The following is a 15,016-nucleotide window of genomic DNA, read 5'->3' as shown; positions in this document are numbered from 1 at the left end:
AGTCGGCTGGCGCGGCAGAGGCCAGCGCCATCTTGTAATGGCGGAAGCTATCCTGGCCTTCCACATGGGGTGCAGTGGAAGCCAGTGCCATCTTGTGGTGGCGAATGTTAAAGCGGCCCTCTACATCTTCCCCTATTTATTTATTTTATAACAGCCATGATCACCCTATTGCGTGCAATGAGGAAACCTCAGCGATGTGGAAGGGCTGATCAAAGGATCATTGAGTCTCTCTCATCCCAGTGTAATGGATCCACAGATCCATGGGGTGCAAGAGCAGAGAACTCAGATACCGACTAATTTTTTGAAGATAGATAACCAAATTCCAGGGGAAGCCCCTTGAACAATGGCCACAAGTGCTTGAGTGATAACGGCCTTGTCACGTTTCTGTTGAGATCTGAGTTTGCAAACCAACCATAGCATGAACACTAATCCACAGCATAGGGCTGCACCAAACAGAGCCACTCCCGATAAGTAGTGGGCACCTCATCTGGTTCACCTCAGCTGTTACCACCAAGGGCCGTAGTCAAGCCGCTCCTATAATAGAATTTAGAATTCCCAATTGTTAGCAACTACTCCAGAAAGTTCACCCACTGTGCTTGTCTAACAATAGATTGGGGGAGGATAACTCCAGACATTGTAGACACAATGTCTGCAGCAGTAATGGCTACTACAATAGCAGTGAAAGTGTCAAGGTCTTTTCCAGGACAGTTCAGGATCAGTCATTTTTCTCTGGAACAACCAGCAGACAATGGAACCATTTCTGAGATCTGTACAACCAGGGCAGAGTTCCCCAGTCCACAGCAGCTTTACGCAGGTGTCATTCCTGTGAAGCTACAGTCTGTAAAATGACCAGTTAAGGCAGAAAGAGTAACCAGGGAAATGAGGGGGGCATCAACGGCTGGAGTCCAGTCTTCTCCTGCAAGCAGCAGTGCACAGAGGGTCAGAGAGCAGGCCACAGTGGGACGGGACACACGCAGCGGTAACACTGACTGCAGCAACGCCAAAATCTCTGTGATGACAAATGATGAGGGGGAATCTTCCATCTTCCTCTCAGGGCAGAGGAATGACTCCAGGGACCCGAACCATGAAAGCTGAATCTTCACGCAACCAGGATCAGCAAGTCTCACCCGCCACTCAGGCAGCTGGCACACTCTTGTAGCATCCTGTAGAAAAAACACAAACATTCCCTCTTCCCCGTATAAAATATCTGGGCAGGATCATGTCAATATGTGGATCTCCCTATTTCACCTAGGCAGAAGTATGCCTCATTGTAGGGTGCCACAAACTTTGACATCCAAATTTTAAAATTGAAATAAAAGGAGCATTATTTAGCATACAGGGATAACTCCCCCTATTTATTTATTAAGATATAGTAAGGATATTATTTATGAGGTAAGTCCTCGAGGATTAAATTGAGGACACTGAGCACTTGTATTTATAAATTGACTTGTATACCAAATTATTGTCTCCAGCATTATTGTTTTGGATATATAAAGAATGAGATTTTTTGACTAATTGTTCCTATGTAAGGCCTATAATCTGTCTGGTATCATTGTCCTCCCTTGCTAAAGAGCCCAGGCAATCCAGTTTGAGTTCTTAAATGTCCTATAAAGGAACAGTACTTAGTGCTCTTAATCACTAAGCCATTTCTCTAGCACCTCACAAACTTTATTTACCTAAACATAAGCATTAATTAGAAATGTCGAATCTTGTAAATATTGTCCAATCAGTCTTACTAGAAATCTCTGAGCTGGCAGGGCGAGGCTGAGAATTTAAAGTAAGCAAATGGAGTCTTCTTCTTTTCATATTAACTCCATTACCATTTTCAAAGAGCTGGGTCTATGGTTTTGTTTAGTGGTCTGAGCCAGAGCACTGAAAGCACAGTGAGTTGTCAGACATTCACACTGAAATCACTCATTGATTTTAAGTAGAAAACCTGTCTCTAATAAAGCATTAAGTAATTGAAATCAATTGTAAACCACAAGCCACACATTGGCTATCAGTATGTGAATTGAAAGCTTGATTTAAAAACAGTGACTAAACCACGGAATTTAATAATCTTTGTTGAAGCAATAGAAACTCAAGAGAATAAACAAGTGATCCAATCATACATGTAGCCTTTTCATTAGATGAACCACCTATAAATACACTAAGCGCATTTCCTATAGGTTGTATGCACAAGTATATAGGAAGTACAAAAGCATGTAAAGAGTAAAATTATCAATTTGTCTGAAAAATTTGTATATGTAATAGGCCAAATATCAGTATTTTGTAATAACCAATTTGATTGTTGTTTGGAATAAGGTATGTTTCACCAGGTTTAGTTTTAAAATACTTCCATGACTCTAGTCCACAACTCTGTATTAACACAGTTGAAGCTTTATCTCCAATGTGCATAACAAAGACCTAAGTCATCTGGTAAGGTGAGGTACTTAGCCAATTACCATATCCTTAGAAGCGTAAAATTAGTTTCAAATATTCTTTTCTAGAGTAGTCTAACAGCTACTCCCCAAATATTAAAGCTCATTTTGAGAGCAAAGGTTTGTAGTAAAAATTTCCATATACACTGAAAGATTCAAGGTTCTAACTTCTTACATCGAAGAAGCAACAAAATTACATAATATAAGGCTATTACCCTTGGCAGGGAAGGGAGAGGCAAAGATTAAAACAGAGACTGAAGGAACACCCATTCGGAGCCTGCCCCACATGTGGCCCATACATATACAGCCATCCAATTAGACAAGATGGATGAAGCAAAGAAGTGCAGACCGACAGGAGCCGGATGTAGATCGCTCCTGAGAGACACAGCCAGAATACAGCAAATACAGAGGAGAATGCCAGCAGCAAACCACTGAACTGAGAATAGGTCCCCCGTTGAAGGAATCAGAGAAAGAACTGGAAGAGCTTGAAGGGGCTCGAGACCCCAAAAGTACAACAATGTCAAGCAACCAGAGCTTCCAGGGACTAAGCCACTACCTAAAGACTATACATGGACTGACCCTGGACTCTGACCCCATAGGTAGCAATGAATATCCTAGTAAGAGCACCGGTGGAAGGGGAAGCCCTGGGTCCTGCTAAGACTGAACCCCCAGTGAACTAGACTATGGGGGGAGGGCGGCAATGGGGGGAGGGTTGGGAGGGGAACACCCATAAGGAAGGGGAGGGGGGAGGGGGATGTTTGCCCGGAAACCGGGAAAGGGAATAACACTTGAAATGTATATAAGAAATACTCAAGTTAATAAAAAAAAAAATAAGGCTATTAGCCATTCTTTTGTAAAATTTTTAATGATATCACTTTATGGGCTCTCTAAAATTATAAGCAAGCTCATGAAATGAAAACTCAAAATCAATCCTCTAAATCTATCTTGAAATGGCAGTTGGAGTAAGTAAACTGGCTGTAATGTTCTCACAAGTTCCAAAACCTCATTAATCCTTTGTAAATCTTGTAACAATCTCTACCTGTTTGATTTTTTCTTAATTAAAAATAAGTTTGAGTTAGTCAATGTAACATTGGCAATCCTTAATCACAATCCTTAAATTCTCCTTGTAACACCAGAGCACAACCACAACTTTGGGAAGTCACCTGAGTTCTGAGTACTGACTAGGCAGCTGTCCTTGGGGCAGTGGAATTAGCATTAAAATACAGATAGCTTTAGGGCAAACCACAACTTTGGAAAGCAAAACTCTACCTCCAACAATCTAGGACAAAGTTTGACTGCCAATTCCTATAGATGAATGCACAATGGTGTAGTCTCCAGTACCTCAACAAAGAGACATTGTCCTAAATTCTTTTAGAAGCCTGGTTTCTAGTATAAGAATTCCATAAAAATACTATCTCAATTTAGACCTGTTTCCCTGGTTTGGCTCATGCCACATGTTGTCTAGAATGACTCAGTCCAAATTACCAGTTTTATGTCAACTTTCTGTTATCAATATTATATCTTTTTAACCATATCCAATAACTAACAAAGCCAACAATCTATGACCAAGGCAAGTAGAGCATATTTACACATATAAAACCAATCAGAAACAAATTGATGTGGCTACACATATCTTTAATATTTAGACCAAACACCATTTTTACCTTTTTAGCTATGATTTTAAGAGAAGCACCTTGTCGCCTGTTGAGTCAAATAATAAGTCAGGGATTTCTCTAAGAGAAACAGCTCTCAGCTCTTGTACCAAAGAAGCTGAGAAGCTGCTGGCGCCTTTAAGATCAGCTCGTGCAGACGCTTAGCCTCTGGGCAGCTTCTCCAGCTAACCTAGACTCCTGGCTGTAGGTGCAGGGCTCTAAAGGCCTGATTGAAACTATTTTTTATTCATTTGTCCCTTTTTGAAACGAGTTAAAACCAAATCAAGATGTGAACGACCAGCAGATAAAGTTTTTACCATTTTTTCTTTTGAACATGAAACATAAAACATTTAAACAACGAGAAGCAAGAACCACAGACATAAGCTGACAGACATGGGGACATCCTGGTGCACCAAGGACAGACAATAGACAAAGAGGGAAAAAACCAGATGGTGTTCACGGTGACTATCCACTCGAGTGGAGTTGATATGGACGAAGGATTGTCTCAATTCCTGGACTAGTCCATCAACGTGTTGAAACCAAATTCCTGTAGGATACTGAGATATATTACGGGATATCTGAGCAGCACAACTGACATTCACAAATGGTATGGAAGTGAAACACAGTCCTGAGTATTTCCACTCACAACCCAATTACATTAACTCCATCAAGCTATGCATGGGCATTGAGATGTCCTTTTGTTTGATTCTCCTGAATAAAATTTCAGGCAGTCTGCCTCTATCAAGTCCAATCAGTATGACTCTGAAAAGCTTCCAGAGCCTAATCACCTTTTACAAGCATAAAGACAAAGTTTTTCTCCCAAGATACTGTTTTCCTTTTATCTCCTTTTCTTTTCGTTTTTTCTTTAGAGACCTTTACTCCCTCCGGCATACTTTCTTGTTGCTCTGTAAGGACCCTCTGACCTGTCCTAATGGCTGTAACGGCTTCCCACACAAAGAAAAAAATAAACAAAATTACCAGCCTTGTCCACGAAGGATCCATAACTTTCGGTTTCTTCACAGTGGCTCTCTACCTAGGCCCATATCTTTCTTCTTCATAGCGAGCTGCCTCATCTTCTAAATCCTCTTCCTCAGAGGAGCCAAGCTCATCTGTTTCTGAACTATCAAGCCCCAAGACCTCTAACTCCTTTACCGGATAAAGGCTTTTTTTCGGGGTTTTCTCCTCCTTTCCCTGTTTATTTAATTTAATCTTAGCAGGGAGGCCCCCTTTTTTATTCAGGGTACCCTTTGTATTCGGGGCCCCCGTTTTTGCAGGGGTCCCTGCCTCAGTAGCCGAGGTGGCCACTGTCCCTGGGGCGTCCTTTCCCCGTTCTATCACCTCTGACGGTAGTAAGACCGCAGAGGGGCCTGGTGCTTGAGATTGATTAGTATCATTTTTTCATTGCAACCTTTCACTACGCTCCATTTCTGACATGCTTTCCTGAATTTCGTCCAGGGCCTCTTGGCCTGCCGCTATTATAGGACGAAAAATGTCTTTACCTAAACAATCCTTAACCATCTGCCAAATTCCTAACGTTCCTGGCCTCAGACCACCATGTAATAGAGGCCTCAACAGCACCCTCAGCAGAAGGAGAAAGATACGATAGGTCAAGACCAAACAATTCGGAAATTATCATGTCTCTCGGAGCTTACCTCAATTCCTGCAGCTTCTGGATTCTCTCCGCGGACTGAGGACCCCCTCTTGGCGCCTGGCGATGGTGTGGCGTTTTTTTATCCCGGGTTTCGGCACCAGATGTCCCGCGTGACCTCTCACCAGCAAGAAAACACGCAGGGACATACGAATCCTTGCTGCAGCCAAAACTTTTATTCAATCTTAAGGAGAGCCCTGCACGCCCGCATGGCGCGGCTTATATACATCCTAGCGTGGCGCATCCACATCTGATTGGTCACTTACCCATGATCTCATTAGGCACACCCTGGAGTGGGCAAAGACCTGGCATGAAGGCACTCTTGCACATGCGCACACTGTTAACTTCCTGAAAGGAAGTCGGCTGGTGCAGCGGAGGCCAGCGCCATCTTGTAATGGCGGAAGCTATCCTGGCCTTCCACGTGGGGCGCAGTGGAAGCCAGCGCCATCTTGTGGTGGCGAATGTTAAAGCGGCACTCTACACCCCTCCTTCTCCGGGGTCCCTGTGCATAGGGGCCCAGATGGTGTTAGGCATTTTCCTTTAGAGTCAGAAATTTGGGCAGAGAGTCATCTCTTCTGGTTTCCCAGGCGTGTCTGCCTCTCTGAAGGTCTAGCTCTCCCTACCATGTGATTTGAGTGCAGGGAACTGTTTGACCAAGTCCCTTTAGGTCCTGGTGCAGTCTGCACCAGAGGGGTCCTGCAGTTTGAGTGCCTCTATCTTCCGGTTCCCAGAGGTCCTATACAGTTTCTTTTTGGGCCAGGGATGTGGGCAAGGGTGGGCAGTACTGACGGTCTCTGCTGCCCTGCAGTCTCATGAGTGCCCACACATCTGGGTGATCAGCTCTCTCTTCCATGGAGTTTGGGTGCAGGAGGCTGTGGGATGGATCAGCGAGGTTCGGGCTCTAGCTAGAAATCAGAAGTGTCTGATCCCAGCTGAATTTTGCCTTTCTGTGTCCTGAGTCCACCAGGCAGGTCACTTGGAGCAGAAAAGTTGGTCTTACCTCTGGTCTCAGTACTGAAGTCACTCCTCCTCAGGACTGGGTTTCAGCTCTCCGTCTTAAATTACATCTTAAGTCAGCATACAAAATAGTGGGTTATATTCTCATTTTCATACATGTATTACTGTGCTTTGCTCATGTTCCCTCCATTTGCCTCTCCTTTGTTTTTTGTTATTAATGATCTTAACAACCGACTATGACAGGTCTAGGTTCCTACAAGTCAGTATTTTTTTTTTTTCCTTCTGGGTTTATGAGTTTCTCAAATCTATACTTTGGTAACTGAGCACTTAGGTTCACAAACTTGATGCTCACATTTCCTGTATTTTCAAAGAAGCAAAGAAGTAGGAGTTGGTTAAAAGGAAAAAAAAAAACAGTGGATTTATGAACAGCTTGTGCATTACTGTAAAGAGGAGACAAACTTCAGTCTTTCCTGACCTGGTGGTTAAACCTTCTAGAATATAAGACACAAAAGCCAGGAAGTATGTGTAAGTTGGTGTAGCTGTGGAATGAGGTGCTGAACTGTGTGAAATCTCTTCCCATGAGGCCAGTTCCTCCTTTGACTAGTGATAGAGCTCTAGTTGTCCTTCCCCAGGTGTCAAATTTAGGTTAAATTTTAATTTTTTTGGGTCCATTGTTTCAATAGTTTGACCTCTGAAGAGGAGGGGCACAAATCTCAGGGTATCACTTTACTCACTTTATCTGCTAGAGCTTTAGTCTAGAATCATGGTTACAGTCAGTCACTATGTCAGTCTCCTCTCTCTCTCTCTGTCTCTCTCTGTCTCTCTGTCTCTGTCTCTCTCTGTCTCTCTGTCTCTGTCTCCCTCTGTCTTTCTCTGTCTCTGTCTCTCTGTCTCTGTCTCTCTCTGTCTTTCTCTGTCTCTGTCTCTCGGTCTCTGTCTCTGTCTCTCTCTCTCTCTGTCTCTCTCTCTCTCTCTCTCCATCCAGTCTAGAGAAACACATAGATAGGATACAAATAGGAGCTGAAGTTCGAGGACAATAAGTTCATTTACATTACCAACTTTTTCAAGGACTGGAAAATGGCTCCTGGAGCTTGTGGAGGTCTCCATTTAGAAAACGCCCTTTGATGGTTAGATTGAGCTTGTTTATGTGCAGCTACCTGAAAAATGACTTGCTTCATATAAAGGAGAACGGCCTGTGTTGGCTACTACACCTTTCTAGGAGCTTATTGTGGGCTACTGTGCACATAATTACTAGCTATATGATCCCTATGCAAGTAGGAGTCATGCAAATGAAGATAGTCCTGGTTGATCAAAGTGCAGTTCTGGTCAAACGCTTGGTCCATACCTAGTGGTTTGGGATTTCTGACCAAGGCTGTGAAAATTCCTTAATGAAGTGGCCATGGGAATGAACCATCCCATCAGCAGTATCCCTGTGTTCTGAACACCAGCATTTTCAAAGTGACACATTAGCTCTAGAGATTCTAATACATAAAGGACCATGATATACTGAGAAGAGATTTCTTGGGCAGTGAAACTGCTATTATAATCATATTATATTGTAATTGTATTATAATCATAAACTGCTATTTAGTCATAAAACAAAACCTAATATAGCTTTCTATCTGCAGACTGCAGCACATTAAGAATCAGAGTAAATGCTAATGGAGAGTCCAATTTGCCTGCTCCCCCAAAGCAACTGCAGGGTTTTCTCGGTAATTGGTGGAAACATGCTATTAGTGGCTTGTAATCGGCCTCTTTGTCAGAAGGGACGCTGTTTGGTCTGTTGTAGCACAATGGTCTAGAAGCTTTATTCTGATTTCTCGCAGTCTTCTCCCTACTTTTATCCATGCTCACCCCCGTCTTGTTTTAAATCTTCACCTTCCATGCCAATAAAATGGCCTAGAAGGTAAGGGTGCTTGCCACCAAGCCTGGTAACCCATGTGAGTTCATTTCAGAAACCCTCATGCTAGGCTAGAAGGAGAGAACACACTCCTGTAGATTATTCTTTAACTGTGCTCACACAGACACATAAATACATTGTAAATACAATGGTCCTTTTACAGTCCTCAGCTACTTTCATCACAGAAAGCATTTGACCTTTGACTTTTGGCAGTCAGAGACTGACACCCCCTCTCCAGTTCATGTGCTTTCCATGTTGGCAGAATCGCATCGCTAAGCGCAGCAGGAAGCTCGTGGATTACGACAGTGCCCGCCATCACCTGGAGGCTCTGCAGAGTTCCAAAAGGAAGGATGAGAGTCGGATCTCTAAGGTAGGGCTGGATCCATCCAGGGATGGACTCACACTCTGAATCTTAAGGCATATAACGTTTAAAAATTCCATGTTTCCCTTTTAAAGAAAGACTTCAATTAGGACAGAGTTCAAACTAAATCATACTTTTCTAAGTCACTTTAAGTAAAAATACATTTTTGCTTTGTTATTAGAATTGAGATCACATGAGCGAGCCTTACTGACACATTGTGACCAGAATAACTTCAAGCCTTTTGCAGTATTGCAAGATCAAAGAAACCAAGGAGTGTTTCTGCACTTCTTTCTATATTGTTGGAAAATACTGATAAAATATAGATTTAGGTGAGATGCCAACACTGTAATGCCCAGAGAAAAATGTAGTTACTGTTTAAACTCTGTGATAAAACACCGTGCCTAGGCTTGTTTGAGGCTTTGTGTCTTGAGGGTTAGGAGTCCATCACCATCACAAGGGGGAATTATGGCAGCAGGCAGGGATGGCAATCAGGAATCTGGGAGCTCATTCCTTAGTTCACAAGCAGGAGACACAGAGATCAGACAGAAAATTGAGCAAGACTTTAAGCTCTCAAAGCTCCTAGTGACACGCTTCCTCTATCAAGGCTACCCCTCCAAGCCTACACAGAAATCATCACTAATCAGGGAACAAGTAATCAAAAGCCCGAGAGAGACTATGGGGTTATCTCTTTCAAGCCACCACAGTTGTGTATGTCAGCAGTCTGCAGATGGCAGCTAAATGAGGCCAGCTAGCCACAATTCCCTTAGATTCCAGGCTTAGTTTGTCTTTCCTATCACGTATCACTGCTAAATCTCCTTCCAACATGACATCTCTAGATCAAGTTCCCTATTGCCTATGTCTCTTAATGGATCCCATTGGGAAAAATTTCTCAATCCCCTAGCATGACATGAGAACTTCATAGCTTGATCATGACTTACTTTTCAAGGCTTACAAATTTCAAGTTCTTTCTGTTGCCCTTTAATTACAAAATGGTGTGGATTTCAACAAATATCTCTCCTCAAAAAGCTTCTCAGGATACAGTAAGGTTCTTTCTCTTCAATATGAAGTAATGCCTATATATACAGAAATGGATCTCTCATGTGTAATGTGTTGTGTGTCATTTCTAGGCAGAAGAGGAGTTTCAGAAAGCACAGAAAGTGTTTGAAGAGTTCAATGTTGACTTACAAGAAGAATTGCCATCACTATGGTCAAGGTAAACGCTCTTCTGCTCCAGGCTGCGCCTTTCAGCAGTTCAAGAGGAGTGGCTTTCTTTTAAGTCACTTTCCTTGTCTCTGCTTTCTTCTGGGTCTGTCATATTTCTGTTGTGTTCAGAAGTTCTGTACTTGTGGTTTCTAATATGGAAGCCACTTGCTATATAGACCTGCTGAGCAGCCACTTGAGGCGTGTCTGTGGAGACTGAGGAAAAATATTTGTATTTATTTCATTGTATCTCATTTTAATTAAGTAGCCATGAGTGTCTGGCAGCTGTTTAAACCTTGTTAAGTTTCTCAAGTGGAGAATTCTAACCAGAGGCACTGGGAGAATTTCTCCTGTCATAAAACTTACAACAAGACCCCTTCAGCTCTTGGTTGGATTTCCAGTATCCTAAAACCACATCTTTACCTTCTAACGTTGTTCTTCGGAAGTTTCACCTGAGTTATAGCACTATTTCAGACATCAAATGCTGCTCTTACTTACAGGTATTCCACGAGTTTATGATCTTGAGTGAGATTTATGTAGTTTATTCTGTTTTTATTGCTCTGTGCTAGAACCACGGAGTTGCTGGAAGCAGTGATGCCTTATGGTTTTCAGTCCTCATTAGCAGTTCCGTGTCGCCAGCCATTCAAATATAACTCTGCTTGATATGCTGTATTACTTTTAGTTAATACTTACCCTACTTCTAAATAGCTGGTGGCCCCAAAGAGATTAAACATATCTGCAGGCTTAACTTCCTGCTGCTTGTATCTAAGTTAAAGGGTTTAACTGAAATAGCACACACTCATGATTTTTACAAGTACATAGTTCTTTTCACATTTACATTGCTCAAGCCTGAAATTGAAGTCAGTACTTTTAATCTTCAGTGTCTCCTGTGGGGAAATGCACAGGACTGTACATGCAGCAGGAAACATGTACTCAGTGATGGATGCTTGAATTCCTGCATCAAAGTCATCTTAGCCCTTCAGAAATTAATTGTGTCCAGTTGTGCTGTACTGTTCATAAGGTCCTCTCTTCGCTGTTCTCTGCCTAATTTATCAATGAAGCTGCCTTATTGACAGCTGCTATTTTCAGTCCCATTTTTCTCTTCAATCTGTCAGCTTTTAAAAAATATATATTTTACTCATTTTTGGATGTGCATATTATTGAGGATATTATCTCTATAAAATGTCCTATGTTTTAGTTTGCTTACTTTGAGATGGCACCTCATATAGCCCAGGCTGTCTGTTTACCCACTTTGTAGCAAAAGATTATTATGAATTACTACCCTCTTGCCTTTACCTCCCAATCTCTGGAATTGCAGTGTGCACACCATGTCGAGCTATAAAGCATCCTCTTTTATTTCTCTTAAAAAGTGTCTCTCTGATACCCACTCCAGGACTCTGTTGTTTACTATTTACATGGTGCACCCTTTTCCATTCACCCAGTTTGCGTCTTTGAATCCAAAGGGTGGATGATACTAAGCTTGATGTTCATCTTTAGTTGGTCCTTTCCTCCTTGGTTCTTTTATTATCTTTTGTTTTCCTGCAAAGAAAATCCTATTTCAAACATGTAGATGAACAAAGGAAAGAAGCAAGGTCTGGGAAGAAGACTCAGTCAGTGAAGCTCTTGCCATGCAAGCATGATAACCCGATGTCAGATCTTCAGTGCCAAGTAGAGCTGGGTGTGGTGCCACACATCTGCCAAAAAGTACCAGAGACCAGAGGATCCAGATGGCTCACTGGAGCTCAGCAGCTGTCAGTCTAGCCAATTGGTGAGCTGCATGATCAGTGAGAGACTCAAAGAATGTGGTGAGACATCGATCTACCTCTGGTCATCACATGCACATGCACACATGCGCACATGCGCACATACACACATACGTTACTGCATAGAAGGAGATATAGATTGCAAAAAACTGACTTATTTTCTACTCTGGGGGATTTGATGGAGATTGAACTTAGAGTCTCATTCATGCCTCACTTTACCTCCTGACCTATATTTATATTTTAACCAAACTTATGATTCATAGAAAATGGTGATAAATTACTGTAAAGAAGGGGGATTCCATAGGGAATGGTTAAGTAGAATTTTTTGCAGTCAGTATTTGGTTAACAAATATTCCAAGCTAATGAGTGCACCAACAAGGGTGTGAGAATTGGAGAGGTTTTAATTTAGAATTTTTGTCTTATTTTATATGTATGGGTATTTTGCCTACATATGTTTCTGGGTATCACATGCATGCCTGGTACCAATGAAGCCCAGAAGAGAAGGTCAAGTACCCTGGAACTGGGGGAGTTTATGGTGGTTGGGAGCTGCCACGTGAGTGGTGTGAACTAAACTGAGGTCTTCTGAAATAGCATCTAGTGCTCTTAACCCCTGAGACATTTCTCCAGCTCCGGTTCTTGGAAGCTTATTAATGTGATATGGCACAAAGGTGATAGAAAAGAGAACTCAAAGGAGGGAAGTGTGGGGAGAAAGCAGGACAGAGAGCAGAGGTTATATTCACTTATTTGTCAAGTATTTATTGGCCGCCCACTCTGTGTCTAGCTTCTTTGATGTGCTATAGACCTTATACTGAACGTTTTGTTTTCTTAAAGCCTACATTGAAGGATAAAAAGAAACAAAAGTAAAATGTCATGCAAAAATAATGTAATTGAGACTGGCCTTGCTGAGTGCCCAGGGTAACTTTAGAGATGAGGATTTAGTACATAATGAAAATGAAGGTTTTGAAATGTAATAAGTTCCATCTCATGTGTGATGTGTTTGAAGATGCATTAAGAAGTTTATTAAGTAATCAAGTAAGTTTACTATGCTTGTAAGTGAAAAAGAAGGAAAGGAAGTATGGGAGGTGTCAATGGCCATGTCTGAGTGGCAATATGAAGCAGTGTGCAGTGTCAGGAGGCCCCGCAGAAAAACCTAAGAAGAAATAATGATAGCTCTATCAGGGCCCTCAAAGAAAATAGAACCTCAAGAAGCTGAGAACAGCGGACACTCCATTGTTGAATGTGTTCCAGGAATCCCCATTATAATAGGAAGACCAAATGCATGAGAACTTCGGATATTTCACTTGGACTGAACTTCTAGAGAGGGCTCAGTGGGTGGAAGGACCAGGGGCTCCATGGCAGGCACTGGTGACCTCATGGAGCATGAGAGGACAGCACTGTGGATATCTCTGGTTTGTAAATATTGATTTTAGGATGGGCATGGGGAATCATGCCACAGACATAGCAGATAGAATAAGGGAAATATTGGAAAATAACTCTTGTCACCTTCAGAAGACAGCATTGTCAGTGGCAGGTTGGTGTGGGTATTTAGCCAGAGAATGTGTAAAATGAATGGTGAAGATGTTGATAGGACTAGTCAGACAGGGCTAAGGGCTGGATTACATGATTCTGGCTTGAAATGGTCGGTACCCAGTAGATTCTGTTGCCTGAAATACGGAAATAATGATCTAATGTGCAGGGTGAGAGAGTTTGGTGTATCTGGTTATAAATGCAGTGTCTTCATCAAAGTCTTCCTCCTCTGAAGGCTTAGAGATCTATGTGGAATAGGAGCCATATGGATTGTAAAAGCCAGAGGTGATGGGTGACTGAAAGAAAACAGTGTCTTCCAGACACAACAGGACTGATGCACATATGAACTCACAGAGCCTATGGTAGCATGCATAGGATCTGCAAGCACTCAGGACAGATGACATCCCAGCCCTGAGAAGGGGCAGGGGACATGAGCTCCTGCCCCTAATCAAGAAGCAACTGATATTGCCTAGCAATGAAAAAAAAAGTAGTTTTCTCCAATGGAGTCCCACTGGGTATATATAACATTTAAGGCCAGGCCTCAGGCCCGGGAGTAGTTGGGAAACAAAACAAACTCAATGCATTTTGTAGACTTTTTATCTCATTTTGTTTTGTTTCGACATTTTTTTCTTATTGGTCTTATGATTATTTATTTTGATTTCTGTTTTTGTGGTTTTGTGGAGGTTTTATTTTTTTCTGATAATGAGAAATGTTTATTATTGTTTTTCAGTATATTAAAACAAACTATAAAGCCATATGTATATTATGACAGTTCAAGTCACCAAGTTTATGTCATGAATATATATGTGTGTGTTAGAAAAGTACATGTATGTATATAATAAAATACATAATCATGTATTTATATAACATATATATGCATTATATATATGTACCTAACTTTTTTGCCGGTCTGAAACTACATACACTAATATGTATTCAATGATTACTCTTTAGTTGTTGAAGGGTGTAACTTGGGAGTGTGTACATTTAATTATATATATCAGTATGTATATACATACATATGTGTATATGTATATATATATATATATATATATTCTTTAATCTTCTTTTCCAGTCCTATTGTTATCCCCCTCCAAGTTCACCCATTGACATTTCTTCATTCCATTTCTCTTCCTCTTCCATCTTCAAGAAGATGTCCCACCCACTAGGCCACCCCACTCCCTGGGGCCTCAAGTCTCTAGAGGGTTAGGTGCAGCTTCTCTCACTGAGGCCAGTCCTCTACTGTATATGTGTAGGGGGCCTCATACCAGTTAGTGTATGCTACTTGGCTGGTGGCTCAGTGTCTGAGAGATCTCAGGGCTCCAGGTTAGTTGAGACTGCTGGTCTTCCTATGGGGTCTCCCTCCTCCTTGACTTCTTCCAGCCTTAGCCTAATTCAACCACAGGTGTCCCGAGCTTCTGTCCATTGGTTGGGTGTAAGTGTCTGTGTCTGATGTGTTCAGCTGCTTGTTGGGCCTGTTGGAGGACAGCCATGCTAAATTCCTGTCTATAAGCACACCATACCATAGTGTCAGGTCTTGTAGACTTCCTGAGACCTCCTTTCTCTGGAACTCCTTTCCCTAAGCTTC

The 15,016-nt window shown here is 42.0% G+C and overlaps 1 protein-coding gene and 1 pseudogene across 5 annotated transcripts in view; one reads left to right on the top strand and one right to left on the bottom strand.

Annotated features, from left to right (window-relative positions):
* The window catches only part of Amph (amphiphysin), a 230,741-nt gene that overhangs the window by 157,019 nt on the left and 58,706 nt on the right, over nucleotides 1-15,016 (top strand). For all 5 annotated transcript variants that reach the window (XM_087591429.1, XM_087591428.1, XM_087591431.1 and 2 more), the window contains 2 exon segments: nucleotides 8,840-8,947; nucleotides 10,066-10,151. In XM_087591429.1, coding sequence (XP_087447555.1) covers nucleotides 8,840-8,947; nucleotides 10,066-10,151 — 194 coding nt within the window.
* LOC148000182 (uncharacterized) lies at nucleotides 807-5,590 on the bottom strand (annotated as a pseudogene).

Source organism: Rattus norvegicus, chromosome 17, assembly GCF_021556685.1.
Source record: "Rattus norvegicus strain SHRSP/BbbUtx chromosome 17, alternate assembly SHRSP_T2T, whole genome shotgun sequence".
NCBI lineage: Eukaryota > Metazoa > Chordata > Mammalia > Rodentia > Muridae > Rattus > Rattus norvegicus.
Note: the sequence above shows the minus strand (reverse complement) of the source record. Positions and strands in the feature narration are given on the sequence as shown.